Consider the following 17043-nt stretch of genomic DNA (forward strand, 5'->3'; position numbering starts at 1 on the left):
AAAAAGACAACACCAGATGGCTAAGGTCCTTTCTGTTTGAAAAATTTTTTTTTTTAGAAAAATGAATCAATTATTGAAAAAATAAGCGCTTTATGACAGTCAGGATCCTGAAGTATGGTCCAGGCAAGGCAAAGCTGTAGGAAAAACAAAACAAAACAAATAATTCTCATCACAATCTATGTTCAAACAATAATCTGATCAATATTATTAGTGTCATTTTAGCAATAGTTAATTATCGACAAAGACAAATGACTCACAAGCTAATGCATGTGGACTGGAGCTATTTGCACTTCTCTAGTCTTGTGTAGACACTGTAGACACTCATGCTAGTAGAATCAGGGGAATCACTTCACATTACGGGGCCAACGCTGCCCTGTCTGCTCCAAACATGCATGTGTTGTAGTCTTCCTCCACCCACGTACATGTTGTAGTTTTCTTCACAGTCCTGAAGGCTATGGCACCTCTACCTGACCACCATGGAGGTGTCATGGAGGTTGACAAAACTCCTCCATTACAGAAGGCTAAAGAACGCTAACAGAGCGCCATTTTCACTGACGACAGGGTTCTGGCTGTAGCCTCCGATTTCCCGTCTGTGGAGGCATTCCCTGGCGGGAGACATGGACCATCCCAGAAGCTCCTGCCTGGTCCTTCAGGCTCATCACTAAATCGGGAGACGTGTAAAAGTCGTTCGTCCAAATGGCGTGTGCCTTCCCCGGCAGCACTGCCAGGAAGATCCAATAATTAGGGGGAAAAAAAATCCTGCGCTCGCAATAAACAAATCTCGTGTCCACACGAAACGAATTCGTTGACCGTAAACAAAGCTGTTAGCACTCAGACTGCCTTGTGTGCGTTAATGATGGCAAAGAGAAGTAGGAATGTCTCTAGGAAGAGCGAATGAGCTAAGTAAAAGACCACAAATGCACCCTGGGCAAAGCCCAATGCACGTCACATGGAATATGGTTTAAACCTAAACCATGCAGCCATGGCACCGTTCCCTCTCTCAGAGCCTTTAGGAGTTAGTGATCCTTGTTACGTTTGACTGTAATGTCATTACATAACGTCATTACATGTATTCCATTATAAGCCAAATCTGGTGACATACTGGAGGTTATTACTTTACATCTGAGGCAGTGTTTCACATTACGGGAATGTCAACTGAAGTAGAAGTCGCTCGTTAGCGTCACTTAAGTGCCAGCAAGAGTCTGATGACATAAATGGAGTCGCGGATCGTCTTCGGAGGAGTGGTGAAGGTAAATTATGCGGAATATTAGAATTTGCAGTTCATCTCCGAAGGTTTTATGCCAACGGGGTCTTAATTATCACCCTGTGCGGCTGTAATAACCAGTCCCATATCACACTCATCTGGTGTGAGCCAAAGACCAGCTGTCACACTTCGGGTTTTGACGGCACTCACACATCCTGCTTGCGCACTCCCTCGCACATACATGCGCACATCCAAAACATTTTTTTTTTTTTTTTTTACAAATATAAGGATTTCATTGAGCTGTACACCTCTTAAAAGAGTGTAGCAAAATAAGCCAAACACCGCGAAACGTTTTTTTGTTGATGCAAATCTACTTATTGGTGTAGGCACATTTCTGGTTAGATTTATAGCGTGAAGGTGGAACCCCACTAAGGCGTTTTTAAATTGAGATCTTAGAGCAGATGGTGCCTCTGAGAGGTCGAATGTTCTGCTCATGTGCACTTCACTTTCTGTCCCTTTCTCTCTCCTCATCTACTCTCGTTTCTGTTTTCTACTTGCCTTTCCCCTCCATCTCTTTCTTCCTCTCTCCCTTTCTTTTACTCTTTCTTTCCTTCTCTTCCTCTTTTCATCTGTCTCTCTTCTTTCCTCCACTCCCTCATTTTCCTCCTCCTCTCCCTCTCTCTTTCTCTCTCCTTCTGTCTCGCTCCCTCTTCCTCTCTCTCTCTCTCTCTCTCTCTCTCTCTTTCTTCTTCTCGCTCTCCCTCTCTCTCGCCGCAGACACCGAGGGCTGTGAGCATGGCTGGAAAAAGTTCCACGGTCACTGCTACCGGCTCTTCCCGCGTCGCCACACCTGGGAGGATGCCGAGAAGGACTGTCGGGAGCACAGCAGCCACCTGAGCAGCGTCACCTCCCCCGTGGAGCAGGACTTCCTCAACGGCGAGTCCCACACATACCAGACATTATCTACACTAGAACAACGTTTTCCCAAAACATCAGACTATGGACAACTCCCAACCGGGAAGGAGCCATGGGACTACCCGGAGTGATGTGTTCAGAGCATGGCATGCATGCGTTAATCCGGGTCTTTATTGGTTATTGCGTAGCAAAGGATGCACTCGATGTTTCCCCCCATTACGCAGTCCTGTGACAAACGCTATTGTGTCATCAGCACCGGCTGGTGCGGTCGGTGCTTCAACGCGGAGTCGTGCGGCACAGCGACTTGCTATACTGAAACCTCACTCTCCATCTGTTAGGTCTGGGCCATGAGAACGTGTGGATCGGTCTTAATGACAGAACAGTAGAGGAGGACTTCCAGTGGACCGACAGCGTGGACCTGGTGAATGCAGCTTTAACGATCCAGTCGCGTTCGTTTGCATATTTAAAGCACGTCGACATCGTGTAGTATAACCAGTCTGAGCGCAGGTGAAGTGTCGTCAGAGATGTTCAGAGGATTTCAGAGCCCACCTAACCCTTAGACAAGCAGAGCAGTAAGAGTCTGATCTGTGTCTGATTTGAGTTACTCTGACCAGTAAAGTCTTACATCTCCTAAATTAAACATTCTGTCTAACCTTGACTGGTCAGATTCTATTTTAATCTGGGTAACCATGGCCAGCAAGTTCAATCTCATTTCAATCACCCTGTCAGGTCAGACCTTGTTCATTTAAACTATCCTAAACGGTCAGAGTGTAATCTCGCTTGAGTTACCTTGACTGGTCAAAGTCTGATCTCATTTGAGCTGCTCTGATGGGTTGTAGTCTGACCTCTGCTCAGCTTTCCCAGACCAGTGACCAGTCTTTACCCCCCTGCCGTAACAGGTGTACGAGAACTGGCGGGAGAACCAGCCAGACAATTTCTTTGCGGGCGGAGAGGACTGCGTGGTGATGATCTCCCGAGAGGCAGGGAGATGGAACGACGTGCCCTGTAACTACAACCTGGCCTACATCTGCAAGAAGGGCACAGGTGAGCTGCCCTCTGGCTGGCCCACGTCTTCTGCGACGCTCGGACCAGCGCTGGCGGATAGTGCTAGAATAGTTTTCTTTTGGTAAAAGAAAATTCCATTAAAACCCACCAGGCGGAACAGTGTTTATTTGGAACAAATATCTTCGTGATATATTCTGGCCGCTTACTCAACGATATCACTGTCAGCTCCTTGAGTTCGCGAGTCTGTCTTTTTGATACCAGTTTGCGAGATCGTTTAAGACCATTCAGGCGACCTTTTTAAAAAAAAAAAAAAAAAAAAGATCGTTTTTACGTGGCCTGAATCACTTAAGGCTGTTTGAGTGTTTTTACCTGGTCTTGATGCAGTGGCTTCGGCATGGCAAACACACCTCCGAGCGGTCTCTGATTTCTGCTTTAAGTGACTATCGATTGTGCAGCACAGATGCACTCTGAAACACACACTCCATCAGCTCAGCCAAGGGCTCAGCTCCACGCAGACTGTCAATCAACACGGCCGCGGTCACAAGGATCCGAAATGAGCTCTCACTGCCGTCCCTCAAGATCCCTCAGCTGTTATCAGAAATAGGAGAGCAATAGGAGATACAGCGTTTGCGGGAGATATAGCATCCATGATATTTTCTTCGCATTCTTTAAAATTACCGGTCGAAAGTCAGAGTTTCAGTAGTTTTAAATTGACATATAAAACATTAACATTATTCACCTAGCAACACAGGAGGCAAAAAAAACAATGTTGTATTAATAATGATGTATTGGATTGTAGGTTAGACATATTCAGCTCCAGGCCTCGAATCCAAAATCTTGAACTGTAATCATTTATAATCATTTACAAAAGGTAGTTCGTTTATATCGTAGAACACAGTTATTCAAATCACAGCCACCCTCGAGGTTCAGTTCCTACAGCCTCTCTACTCTTCCATTACCCAGAGCTTCCAGTGACATTCCATTACTTCCAGTGATGTTTCCTCCTCTGTCCTGTTCAAAGCCACCCTGCTGAAACAGTGGCTCAGCAAGCGTGTGGTTCAGAGATCTTCAGGGCTGCTTGTAGCCCGGCAGGCAGACACACCCTCTCCTTCCTCAACCCTGTAGCGGAGGGGAGCCTCGGTCTTAGCCTCGCCTTCCTGACGCCCTCGAGGGGCAGGCCCACGGGTTGCCTGCCTCCGCTGGCACCGTGCCTGTATGCTGGGCCCTGCCCCACCGTCTGAGCAGCCTCGGGCGAATGGGGCTGGATGTACGGCCCTGCGTCTAGCCATCAGTCAGTGGGGGGCAGGGGTGTGAAGGCAATGAAGCTTGAAGGAGGGCCGTGAAACCTTAGTTATCACGACTGGAGCCAGACTGACACACGGGAGAATATACTGGCACTGGCTGGCTGCCACCAGCACATAGCAGCGGACCACTTCTTTTGAGAAGTGTGTGTGTGTGTGTGTCTGTGTGTGTGTGTGTGTGTGTGTGTGCAATGTTAAATCTACTTCCATGAGATGTGTGTGCCCCCCCCCACTGTATTTCTCTTTCTCTCTCTTCCTCTCCTTCTCTTTCCCTTTCCCTGCAGTGTGTGTGTGTTTGTGTGTGTGTGTTTGTTCCCATCTGAGTTATGTGTGAGACACCCTGAGGTTTGCACAAACTCAGCCATCCAGTGAGCAGCGGCCAGGCTGCAGTAAGCACCGCTGTAACTCCTGTATTACTGCCAGTTATAGATCACTCATGAGCCCCAGCCATGGTGATAAAGACACCAGAACACGTCACACCTAAAATCGCCAAAAACCTCCAGCTCATTCCTATACAACTGTCCCAAACCACTCATTAGCACAAGTCCTTATTCATCAAGTCACGCCTCACTGTTCATGAATATTCGTTCATGGCCCCAGCGTTCATAGCATATTCATAACGCACCTGCTCCTCTCTGTGTCAGTGATGTGCAGCACTCCCCCTGCTGTGGACAACGCATACCTGGTGGGTCGCAGGCGCTCGCACTACGACATCCACTCGGTGGTGCGCTACCAGTGTGCCGATGGCTTCTTCCAGCGGCACGTCCCCACGGCCCGCTGCCGGCCCAACGGCACCTGGGAGAGGCCCAAGATCATCTGCGCAAAATGTGAGCGTGGGCAGGGCAGGGCCCGGGGGGGAGGGGCGATATATGCTAGGTGTTAGCGTTTAGACACTAAATGAATGGGATTTAGCCACAGTTGTGCTCTCTGTGTACCTGTGTATCGACTTGTGAAGGCCGCATGAAATGGCTGATGGTTCAATTTCTGGCACAGCAGGGAAGCCATGAACTGTGTTGTGTGGTTCCAGGGATAGAGATACGATATTATTGTCATGATCCAATGGCTGATACAATGCATCATAGTGATTAATGCACTTTTTAGCAACACTGGTTGTGCTATAAATGTTTGATATTGAAGCTGCTTGTCCGAGCCACTTCCTGTTCACACAAGCATCATCTTTCTCTCTCTGTCTCTCTTCAATTCCAAAACCAGCACGGAGGTCCCACCGTTACCGTCGGCAACACCACAGATCCCGTCATGAGCACCGGCGACACCGGAGACACGGGGCTGGCCACAGGGGGCGGGACTAGAGCCGCCAGTCACCACCCATGAATCCCTGTATGATGCCTCTCCCTTCACTCCGAGTTCGGAGGGTGCTGAGGAGGGTGAAGAGACCTTCGAGGACAGAACTTATCATGTCTTTTTTTTCGTCCCCTTCTCCACTCGTTCATGTTTTTCTTTCATTCAGACTCATCCTTTCTTTCTTTCATCCTTTGGACTCTTCTAATGTTGCCACTAATATACGACTTAGTTTAATGTATTCAGAGTCGAAGTTAACACAGCTGAAGTTATCTGGTACGATTGGACTGCAGGGCACATTCTCCCGATCACCTGATTACACCCGTGTGTTGGAGGCAGGATTGTGTGGCTTCTGACACTCCAGTCAAACCACTGGTAATGATTTTTGTAGTCATAGCGGAATGATGTCATAGGTCTTGCAGAGTATCTGTCTGGTTAGAGTAATCCATATCCTCTATCATAGTGCAATAATGCTTTAACGAATGTGGTACCCCAAAATTAAAGAAATGATACCCTCCATCTGATCAGTATTATATCACTTTAAAACTTCCACCCAAAAACCAACAATGATAAGGTTGCATATGGTTTCTGAGATGAGAAAACACCAAATCCCCCACAACAGCAATTTACCACAAGAAACCTATACACACCACCGGACTGGTTGTTATGAAACTTCAGTGTGTTTACAGTTACGATTTTCCAATCTTGCAAAGCCATAAAAAAATAATAATGGGGAAATATTAGTTTTCAAGCCTTAGGAAGAAAGAAATATATAGAAGTAGGGACAGAACCTAGTTCTAACGTATGTTACTAGATTTTCTATCGGCAGTGACAATTTACCACTGAACCATTTCCCATTTACAACCTCAGTGTTAGCTGAAACGCTGTTGATTAAAAATTAACAGTGTTAATGAACGTCTGATTGACTCAGTGTACCTAATTGATACATTTGCCGCAGATCTTGTTAATTATCATTTCGTTTCGGTACAGAAGGTTTGAATAGCAAATGAATTCTTGTTGAATTGGCAGCCCTTTTCTTATTCCTTTGTACCGAAGCCTCGAGGCGGGGAGCGAGTGTGTGCGCCTGCGCGGGATTGACTGATCCCTGCGTTCCTGGACATTAGTGTGTGAGGTCCCCGAATGTTATTCTGGTTTTCTGTTTGTTTATTTGTTTGTTTGTTTGTTTGTCTTTCCACTGTTTTACTTTTTATTCACTGCTTGTGTTTGTTTCATCTCGTCCACTCTCATGTAGGTATTACCCTATAAACCCTCGTACAGAGTGCTCCACTCATTGAAGCAGCTAATTATACGCTTTTCTGACCATCAGCTGTTTTTTTTCCAGCGCTGCCACGCTATAATTTTTTTTAAAATATATTTATTATCCAGAATTTCTAATCCATAATGTAGACAATGGACAGTTTTAATACCGAGAGATTCGGTACACATTTAGGCCAAAGGAACCTATCGTGGCGAAGACGTCTGCAGTCATGTCAAGTGGCCGTGCGCTCTTCGAGAAAAAAACAAACAAAAAAATCAGACGAATTTGGTGATACTGCCTGTGTTGAACCGCTCGTGCGTATATAACATTCTAACCCGTGGCTGCGGATGCTTTGACGTTAAGTGTCTCGAGAAAAGCCGTTCGGATCGTGTGGGACGTGGGAAGACCCAGTGCGAGGTGTGAGCGCTGTCGGAGAGCTTGCCTTTTAACGTTTAATCATTTATGTGAGTGTGTGTCGGTGATGTAATTACTACCCTGTGTGTGCGCGCGTGTGTGCGAGCGTGCGTGCGTGCGTGTGTGTGTGTGTGCGTGTGTGCGCGCGCGCGCTTTTGTCGTGATGTTGGAACCTTTTATACTGTCTAAAAACAAACATTAAAACCACTTCATCTTTATACATCCACCATTCGTTCTGTCGTAGCCTCACGACCTTAATATAACTTGGTGTGTATTTTGCGTTCTTAGTAACCTATTCTGTTACATAGTTGAGCAATTTGACTTATTCTCTAATATTCGCTTGCTGTCATATTCCATGTAGCCTACTCTGTGTTTATTTATAACATGTATTTCTAAGTACATATGGTGTTAGACAAAAAGAGATCAACACAAGTAACCTGCACTGCAGGATTATAGCCCAAACAGATCCTCGTCAATATTTTACCTGGAAAAAAAAAGCATTTAATCCAGTGGGTGACCTTTCGTTTGTAAATCTCAGCAACCTCTGATCTCTTCTTGTGCTTTCTGTTACCCTCACGGAAACCCTTGGGAACGTACGCCTGTCCCAATCCCAAAGGCCGCCTGCCATTCGCCTACAGGCTGCAGCCATGTCCGTCATCGGGCAAACGGAAGTTAGTTTCATTGGCTTTCAGAGATGTTCCTCGGATAATTTTTAAAAGAATGGGGGAAAAAAGAAATGGTATAAGAAAGGTTGAGAACTTTTTTTTAAGCGACGCTTGTAATTGCAAACAGTCCGCACTTTTTGGAGGTCCGTCAACCAGTGCAACGGCGCTTCTACAGTGTCTCCCACTGATCTGCGGGTAGCGGTGTGATGGATTTGGTCTCTGAGATAATGTGTCCTCTTTTGGTGTTCTTATTACTTCTCGTTGCTGTGTTATGTTCTTTATTAAGCTGGAAACAGACCAACAATAAAACTGATTGAATCATTACTACCACTTGTATGGAGACCTTCCTGATTATACCGTTTGTTATGGTAGGCATTAATAAATAATTTTTAACAATAGGTATAATAATATAAGCTTAAAAAAATTCCACACAATTATATTAACGGGGAGGTTCACCACATGGTATATATAACCCCTATATGACAGGATCACAAATCATTTAACTCATATATGTGACTTTAAACATAGATTATGCTGTTCTCCAATAGCTCTGAGGATGAGGTAAGTTTATTGGCTACTGGTAAATAAATGGAACGGGAATCTGCTTATTCACAGCTATAGTAATTTGTTGATTTGTTGATATTTACCCCATTTGGGATTTTGTTTCTTTAGAAGGGTGCTTCCCTATATTTATTATGGGATGTTGTCACTCAGCTCTTACCCTGGCTACCACCTAACTGTCCACACACACACACACACACACACACACACACACACACCTGCTATTTGCACCAGATAGAATGCAAATGTTTCACAAATCAACAGGTTAGTTCTTAAGTCTCCAGGTATTAGCATGTAACATTTAGCATGATAGTTGTAAATAGCTGCAATAGTTTTATGTTTTATTGCTTCACGTCTCTTTGGCACTCTTTCTGTACTGTTACTGACTGAAAGGTGTAACAGATATTAGCATTTCTCAAGTAAATAATACACCAACCTACACATAACTGCATTGAGCCACATTCTCCGACATCAAAGGCAATTCAATGGTTTTCACCAAAGTAGTCAAAACTAACAATTTTGCCAATGCAGCCTCAGATTATCTGATATTGACTGAGATTTGATGTCATTTACAATGTTTACTGGGATCATCTTTTCTCCCATCCTCCCTAGCATGAAGGCTCAGCTTCTTGCCGTCTCATTGGCCAGTGGGCTGGAATTTGCCTACGTCACCTCTCATGGTATTGGGGGGGACAGGGCCAATCAGGTCCCCCACTCATTTTGTAGTCCTGATGCTGTGGTTAATACAAGCCCTCCTGCCCCAATTTTAGTTCCAAATTGACTCTAATAACCCATGTTCCTCTGTTCAGACATGCTCAAAACCCTCTATTAGCTGGATCAAAGGTGTTCGATTAGGACTGAACTAAAGGTGCAGGGCTGGCCATGCCTGCGGTGAGATTCCTGGCGAGAAGCATAATCTCCGCCAAACGATCTAGAAAGGTCTGCAGACCATGACCTGCGCAGTCCCCGGCCTGGCATGACAAATGTCGCTACCTTGGGTCTGACGGCAGCCCAGCGTCCTTTCTCCGCGGCCAAAGAGGGGCCGTTTATCCCAGTCCCCGCCAGCCTGCAGCTAAACGAATCTGAATTGAAAGCCTTCGTGATCTGATGGTGTTGAATTTAGCCATCATTGATGCCTTTATTTCAATTGCTGCTCAGGGAAGCACACTGTGGCTTGCCCACCCACCCCTGGTGGCCCTCTGAAAAAGGCAGTTTCCACATCGGCAGTGCCGTTTGTTCTGTGTCTATGGCAGTAACGGGGGGGTCCTTCATTCACACCCACAGCTCAAAGCGTGAGATCTGAACCCATCTCACTGCAGCTTCGAAAGCACACACACATACATAGATATTATTTACAAGAACCACCTCTTTTAAACATACACTCCAGTGCTTTTGCATAATGGATCCTCTTTTCCATTTTCTGTTCAAATCACAATGGATATTCGAATTTTCCCTTTTTGTTTCACAATTCCAGAAGCATATTGTGCTCAGTAAACGTGTTCCACATAGACTCTTTTTTGTTTGTTTTAATTAACGAGACTGGCCGGTTATAATTGTGATCTAGCAGTCTGTTTAATACTTTTAAAAATTGTTCTTGGGCTACTTAGTCTGCCCGGGCCAGAAATTGTTCTTAAGCTACTTAAAGACTCCTACTTCAGTTTATTACGTGCAATTGGTTTAAATGGCATGCTTGTGATTTCAAAAGATGGAGGCTTCCTTGGGAGGAGGCCTGCTGTCTTTGAATATAGGCACTCTCGCAGGGGAAGGAGTGACCACAAATCAGTAAACATAGACAAAGGGGGAAAAACAAAGTTACGAGACTGATCCAGGATCAGAGCCTATTAATCTCATTATTTTAAGATATGGAAGGGCAGGAACACTCATGCATATAGACGGTCTGTATGATCTGCAGTGTGCCCCATATTGATTAATGGGCGCCTATCATGGCAAAATGCAATTTTGCTTGCTTTATTGAAGTAAAGAATTTTGAAGTTACATGTAAATATTGTTTAAGTTTCAAATTGCATACACCTCTTAGTCCATACAATCCATATATAGAATTTATGCAGCAAAAGCAGCCCGTTTTGAAATCTGTGTTTCTCTGATGTCAAAAGAACAAATTAATTTACATTTAATCTACCAATTTAGCTTACAGCAGTTTTTTACCCGCCGACTTACATTGCAGCTTTTAAGGGGTTTTGAACTAATGACCATTAAAAGTCTCTGTCCTTAAGGTTGATTAACACAATTTACTTTTTTATGAAATCCTGTTTTCAGGCATAAATCTGACTCATAATCTAAATTTATTTATGCACTAAAGCCAACTCAGCATATACCTCTCTTCTCCATGGAAGAGGCAGAGAGCGCAGATCTTTAAGATAATGACAACACTGTTGTCACTTACGGCCAATCACAATGCTGCCTGAATTGCCATAGTAACCTCTCACAATAAAGCATTCCAGTTTGGGATTACCATAGCAAAAAAATTGGGTTGCCTAAATTCACATAGTGTGTTGGTGTGGCAGTGGTTTTAAAATACTAATGAGAAGCTGGGAAAGACATCTGTTTGAAGATGGCCAAGTGGACACTCAACTTAATTCACAAATGTTTGGGAAATTGCTGCCCTTCTAGTGAGCGCCAGTTCATTCTGAAGAAGGCTGTAGGGTACATGCTTCTTTCTAGGACATTTAACAGGATTATGTTTCTCACAAGCAGAGCAGGCCGTCGAAATTAATGACAGGGACAGATGGCCGTATATTTTTTTAGTGTCTGGCACACATTTAATGAAAAAAAAAAACATGGCCTCCTTAGGCTACATAAACACTTAACAACTCTTTATCCACATCAATTTCTTCTGTTCATTAGTCGCTATGTCTGCCAAAAGTCGCTCGGTGACAGCCTGGGAGTGGTAACTGTTTAACAACACATTTGTACAACCCCACAGACATTCCTCATTTATCTTTTTCAATCAGCAGACGACCGTGTCAGAGTTCACTAGGCCAACTGTAGATGAAGGCCTGCGTGATGTCATCAGTAAAGCACAGGGCCAAGCGTCAGTGCTTTGGCAAAGCAAACGAAAGCGGCTTCGTAACAGCCCACGCAGATCCGTGCGCTTTCGCTAAAGTCATGCTGGGTTAATGGGAATCTAATCTGCAAAGCCTGCAGCACTTCCTGCAGTGGTTTTTGAACCTGTGCCTTCCCCTCTGGGCAAACACATATAATAAACAGTGAGTTTCACAAGAGCAGAGATAGGGTTCATATCAGGGGACTGCACTTCCTAACACCACCTCCACTCATCTCCTTTAAAATGTTGACAGTAAGGTTAGTTTGAAATCTAAGTTGATTTTTTAAAATCATTTAAATATTCAAGATTTGTAATCCTCACACAAGGCCATTTGTTATACAGCTATACAAAACAATAAACAATAAACAATAACAATAAGAAATCTCACCACCGATAAGAATCCTTTTTTTGTTGTTGTTGTCTGTATATCAAAATGGTTTATTTGAAAAATAGTTGTTATCGGTCATGTATTTGACATCTTTGCAAAAAAATCCTGCTCGCCAGCATTTGACCAGCCTTAGGCTTGTTGGTGTCTGGGTTCAAGGACTAACAGTATGAAGTAATTCTACAGTTGATGATGTGTGGGCAGAAAAGCGTGTGTCAGAGTCCAGAGTTCCTGCACCGAGTCTGGATTTCATCAAATGACTCATCCTGAGAGGAGAGATAAGGTGTTCGGTCCAACAGTCTGAACCCAATCGAAGGCAGGGGACATTTAGGACAAGAAGTGCACCACACCACCTTTCTGTCCCAGGAGAAAAAGCGGGTGCGGTTTCAACACTTACTGAGAGGAGGAAACAGTCTCAAGCTAGGAACTATCACCTCCGGAGCCCTGACGCAATGAGTAGCCTCAGCCCACACTACAGTACTTGTTTTCCCCACACAGCGTCCATTTAATTGTTAAGCACAGTTTTCCCATTGCGCCCTTATGCATCCGCCAAGGTCTCACTATCACAGAATTGTGCTGTTGTTTATGTCCGTAGGTACGTAAGACAACAGCGTCATGCACATACGCCGCTCCTACTTTCGTTTTTTGTCATTGTCGACCTGAGCCAGGGGCACAGTCTTCAGGAAGAAGGCCGGGTCGTGGTAGCAGCGCAGTGCCAGGAGCAGAGGGGTGGCCAGGTACAGAAAGTTGAGGGTCAGAACCAGGCCCCACTCCTCTTTAGGAATGCGGTACGTGAAGGGGGTCCGGGAGTGCACAGACGCCCCGATGTGAGCCCACTGCGCCTGCAGAGACGCGACAAAGAGTCCCGGATCAGAGACCGGGTGGAAGTCCTGAACAGGTGGATTTGGCACGCTCACCCGAAGGTCAGAATGCCCAAGAAAGCAAATGTAACCGAGTTACCTGAGCCATGCCTCCTGCAAGGAACAAAGTCCAGTCCAGCATCCAAAGGCATCCCGGAGTGGTTAGCCCATAGGCGCATGCCGTCATCAGGGGTAAGGCATAGAAGAGGAAGACCAACATCTACAGGAGAGAGGGAAGAAGCATCAGTCTGGTCTAGGTAGTGCAGGGTCGACCAAATCTACCACACAGCTTCGTGTTTTCATCGCTCCATTAGAGCATGTACCATGACTTTAGGGAAGGCCACGTTGTCCTTCAGGTAGGGCTCATACTGGTAAATGTAGGTGAAACAGGCATCCAGCGCACACTCAAGGGCCACCTGGAAGAGATTCCCCCGAATTGCGCTCCTGTTAAACGCTGACCCCTGATCAGTTACGGTTTCATTTTAATGAAGAAATGAATGGAAACACGAATAAAAGAACAATGAGCGAAGGAAAGAATGATTGAAGGGGCACTGACAAAGCCCCTGAACACGGTGAAGGCCACGGCCCCTAGTAGAGCGAGTGTGAGGAGAAGGTCTTTGGGACGAGACACGAGCCGTTTCTTCTGTTCCGTCTCAACCTGCAGACGCAGATGACATCCTTCACTCATATACACACACACACACACACCTTATACACCACACAGATGCAGATTTTGGATTTTTTATATTTTCTTGAACTTTCCCTTTGACAGAATTCTTGACAGGATCAAACCCATGCCCTATAATATCAGGGTCAGAATGATCTATGAACAGTGTTCGCTACAGTCTTAGCTCGGGCACCTCACCTTGTCTGCAGGAATGATTGGCAGCTCCCTCGGCCTATTGAAAAGTTTCACTGCCGCCCATACGGGCAGCATCAAGAACAGGATGTTGCACCAAAAGGCTGGGTAGATGGATTTACCATATTTGCCTGCAGAAAAGCGGCTGATCTTTAGTCAACACACAAGCGTATTAAAGCTAACCAACAATGACCCCACTATAGAGCGTGTGCTCATCAGTCTCATATCCAAGACCACGCAAGCATGTTCTTAGTCCAGATTAGATTATCCCTCACCTGTGACAATGCCTGGGATCAAGACGACCTGAGTGGCTATCATTGAACCTGCCCACACTAAAGCAATACTCCGAAATGGTTTCCTAGAGAGAAAGAGAGAGAGAGAGAGAGAGAGAGAGAGAGAGGATGGTAATTCAGCCTGAATTATTATTATAAAGGTTACCATCTGCATGTTAACCTTTTTAATAATTAAAAAAAAACAGATTCCCTCACAATAAACTACAGCATTGTAACTTGAAATTAAATTAAATTATAACTAATGTCTTGAGAACTAATCCTGTGTGATGTAGTACTCAGGGGCCCTCAGTTCGCGCTATGTTTCCATCAGGCCCCTGCGCTGGCGGCATTCACCCTCTGCACATGCGGTAGATCGCGGTGAGGAGCATGGTGAAATGCACCACGCCGTTCCAGTAGCTCATCAGGATACAGTAGGCCGTGCTCAGGTAGGGCTTGCCCTGTGCCAGAAAAACAATGAGAAGAGGTGAGCTCCTCACGCTTGGTGTGGCGTGCGCGGGTGTCTGTGTGCGTAGCTGTTTCTTAACCTTGTAGGTGTAGAAGTCCATAAAGCCTCTGATATAGCCGTCCTGCTCAAGCGCGTTCGTGAGATCAGCAACAGAGGTGTAAGCAAAGAAGGCAAATACTGAAACAGAAGGGCCACAGCACACGGTGAGTAAATGGCACAGTTACCCCCCCCCCCCCCCCGCTCCGGCTCCGCTCCTTTCTCTGACATCCCAATCCTCTCTCCATCCCGCTCTGCTGTCATCCCCTTTCCCGTTCCTCTGCCCTGGAGTTTATTGATTCCTCCCCCGGTTTGAGTTTATGGTGGCCTGTGGCTGTGTAAGTGAGGCTGGATTTCAATCACTGACAAACAGGCTCTGCTTTTCCCCACCGCCCACTGCTAAAAAGGGTCCCGTGTGCTTACGTTCACGATCGATGACCACAGGTGGAGGGTGGGGTGATGGGATACGTGTTAGGAGCGACAGGGTGAGGAGAGGCCCGGGTGCTGATTTATTTGCTTTATTTGTTTTAGAGGCCACAAAGAGACGAGTCAGCTGCGCTGCAGTTTAGCCAAGAATTAAAGATAAGCTTAAAGTTCATTCTTTGGCATGAAGAAAATATTGCCACACTCACACACACACACTTGTGCTATATCTGTCTTGCAAAGTGTAGTTTTATTTGACAGCGTCTAACATATTGTGGTGTTTCTGCGTTTAATTCACACCGTCTCTGACCCAGGGCAAATCTTTCTCCAGCCTCATCCATAACTATAATCAACAAAGCATGTCGTGTTTACCCCAAATCCTCTATATCCGGGCAGGCTTACCATAGAACAGAGGATCCACTGATGTCTCCTTTCGAACACACAGGTGTACCATGAAGAAAACAGTCATGAGAATAGCTGCTTCCAGTCCCAGTATAACTACAGGTCTAGGTAAAGGCAAACAATGAAGTTACAAATGGAGCCCCACAATGGATATTTGTGCCAGTGCTACCTAAGAGAATGGACAACTTTTTAAAAGCATTTTGTAGTTTGGTCTTGATGACTTACTTGGTAATGACCCAGAACTGAATGATAACCAATGCAGAAGACCATATAAACTGAATATTATGCAATGCATTTGCAACAGAGTCGATTAACACGATTTTTTTGCAATAGCCCCATAAAGGTAAGATACTTAAAAATGAATTTAATACTTGGCACTTGAAACCTGGAACGGAAAATCATTACTTACTTTTGTAATGAAGAGATATTGTTGACTACATAAAGCGTAAACGGCGCTGTTAGAGACAAGATAAAAACGCGTATCTCCTGTGACAAGCACATCCTTCCACCCGATGGCTAAACGCGTTAAAACGCTCGCGAAGCAGCGGGAGAAGGTGAACCACGAGACGAGAGAGAAAGAGGGATGTATAGATTTCAGACTGGAGTCATGCAGGCTGTCCAAGCTAATAATGAAGCCAAAAGGACATGTAAAGGAGACTGTGCCGCGCTGCTTCCACAGTGACGTCCACGCCCTGCGATTGCGAGTAATATAGAGTGCCGCGTGAAATCAGAACTGTCAAAGTCCATGACCTATATAACGCGAAATCTTGGCCTAAGCAGCGTATCGGTAACACACCGAGGTATTTACACGTCACTTCCATAGGGGGGCGCTAGTATAACGACGTGAACGCATGATCCTCCTAATGAATGGATTTCTTAAGTGTGGCCAGTACTGGTTTCTTATGTCCATGGGCAATTTTTTGTTTTCTTCATTCATATCAATAACGGTACAGGATATGAAATACTGACGATAAATAACACCAAAACGGATCATTTTAGTACATTTATGGTTATAGCATCGTACATCCAAGTATTATGAACTCAGTGATATTTCTTATCCTCTGCCAATTTGTTTTATACGTACCTGTGGCGCACAGTAATATCGCAAATATTTAAACTGTAGGAGTGAGTGGGTTAACTTTTTACGGAGTAAAAAGTGTCGATATAGTATTGATATACTATTATTATTATATTGTATAATACATAATAGTACAGCACAGTCTAGTACAGTATTATTATGGTGTTATTGTTCCTTTTTCTTCTAGCAGGATATAGTTCCCAGCTCCAGTCTTAATGTTGACGTATAGCGTGTGAATCGAGTCAGGTATTGCAGCGGTGGGCTAAACATGCGGCATATCTGCAGTTCATAGCTGAAGCTCAGAAACAATGGGTCCTAAATGGTCCAACCATCCTTTACCAGCGTGTTGGCAGCTACATTTGGCAGGCGTGCAGGCTATGCAGCGCATCTTGGATTTATAGCATCTGTTTTAGTTATATGCTGCATCATATCAACGAAGAATAAGAGGAAGTAGATACGTTTCCTTTATTGCGAACGAATGCGTTTAGGGTTAACCTCTTTTTACGAGGTGATCTACGTATAAACAACAGTGAAACATCCAAGAAGTAAATAAGCCATACGCTCAGAATAATATGG

At 45.0% G+C, this 17043-nt stretch overlaps 2 protein-coding genes and 1 long non-coding RNA gene across 5 annotated transcripts in view; 1 reads left to right on the top strand and 2 right to left on the bottom strand.

Moving 5' to 3' along the window:
* ncana (neurocan a) overlaps nucleotides 1–8388 on the top strand; it is a 52291-nt gene extending 43903 nt beyond the window's left edge. For all 3 annotated transcript variants that reach the window (XM_027023797.2, XM_027023796.2, XM_027023798.2), the window contains 5 exons: nucleotides 1982–2140; nucleotides 2458–2540; nucleotides 3019–3163; nucleotides 5070–5252; nucleotides 5638–8388. In XM_027023797.2, coding sequence (XP_026879598.2) covers nucleotides 1982–2140; nucleotides 2458–2540; nucleotides 3019–3163; nucleotides 5070–5252; nucleotides 5638–5735 — 668 coding nt within the window. In that variant the 3' untranslated portion in view covers nucleotides 5736–8388. The remainder of the gene's footprint in view (nucleotides 1–1981; nucleotides 2141–2457; nucleotides 2541–3018; nucleotides 3164–5069; nucleotides 5253–5637) is intronic.
* LOC113585975 lies at nucleotides 56–4255 on the bottom strand. Its single transcript, XR_003411563.2, has 3 exons — nucleotides 4084–4255; nucleotides 3494–3712; nucleotides 56–134 (listed from the first exon to the last, which is right to left on the bottom strand). It is a non-coding gene; the product is annotated as an uncharacterized LOC113585975 (long non-coding RNA).
* Nucleotides 8389–12154: 3766 nt separating the features above from the next.
* On the bottom strand, nucleotides 12155–16299 carry zgc:85843 (DUF2781 domain-containing protein). The gene is made up of 10 exons (XM_027023769.2): nucleotides 16283–16299; nucleotides 15390–15493; nucleotides 14608–14705; nucleotides 14417–14520; nucleotides 14066–14148; nucleotides 13797–13921; nucleotides 13488–13589; nucleotides 13255–13347; nucleotides 13032–13151; nucleotides 12155–12913 (listed from the first exon to the last, which is right to left on the bottom strand). The coding sequence occupies exons 1-10, from the start codon at nucleotides 16297–16299 to the stop codon at nucleotides 12704–12706; spliced, it is 1056 nt and encodes a 351-aa protein (XP_026879570.2). The 3' UTR covers nucleotides 12155–12703.
* Nucleotides 16300–17043: the final 744 nt, after the last annotated feature.

This window comes from Electrophorus electricus, chromosome 7, assembly GCF_013358815.1.
Source record: "Electrophorus electricus isolate fEleEle1 chromosome 7, fEleEle1.pri, whole genome shotgun sequence".
Taxonomy (NCBI): Eukaryota; Metazoa; Chordata; class Actinopteri; order Gymnotiformes; family Gymnotidae; genus Electrophorus; species Electrophorus electricus.

Excerpts from the sequence above, each read along its gene's own strand:
- zgc:85843 (XM_027023769.2), bottom strand. Across the intron at positions 13,590-13,796 it reads CAATCATTCCTGCAGACAAG|GTTGAGACGGAACAGAAGAA; the intron begins GTGAGGTGCCCG and ends CTGCGTCTGCAG. Across the intron at positions 13,152-13,254 it reads TGGCCTTCCCTAAAGTCATG|ATGTTGGTCTTCCTCTTCTA; the intron begins GTACATGCTCTA and ends TCTCTCCTGTAG.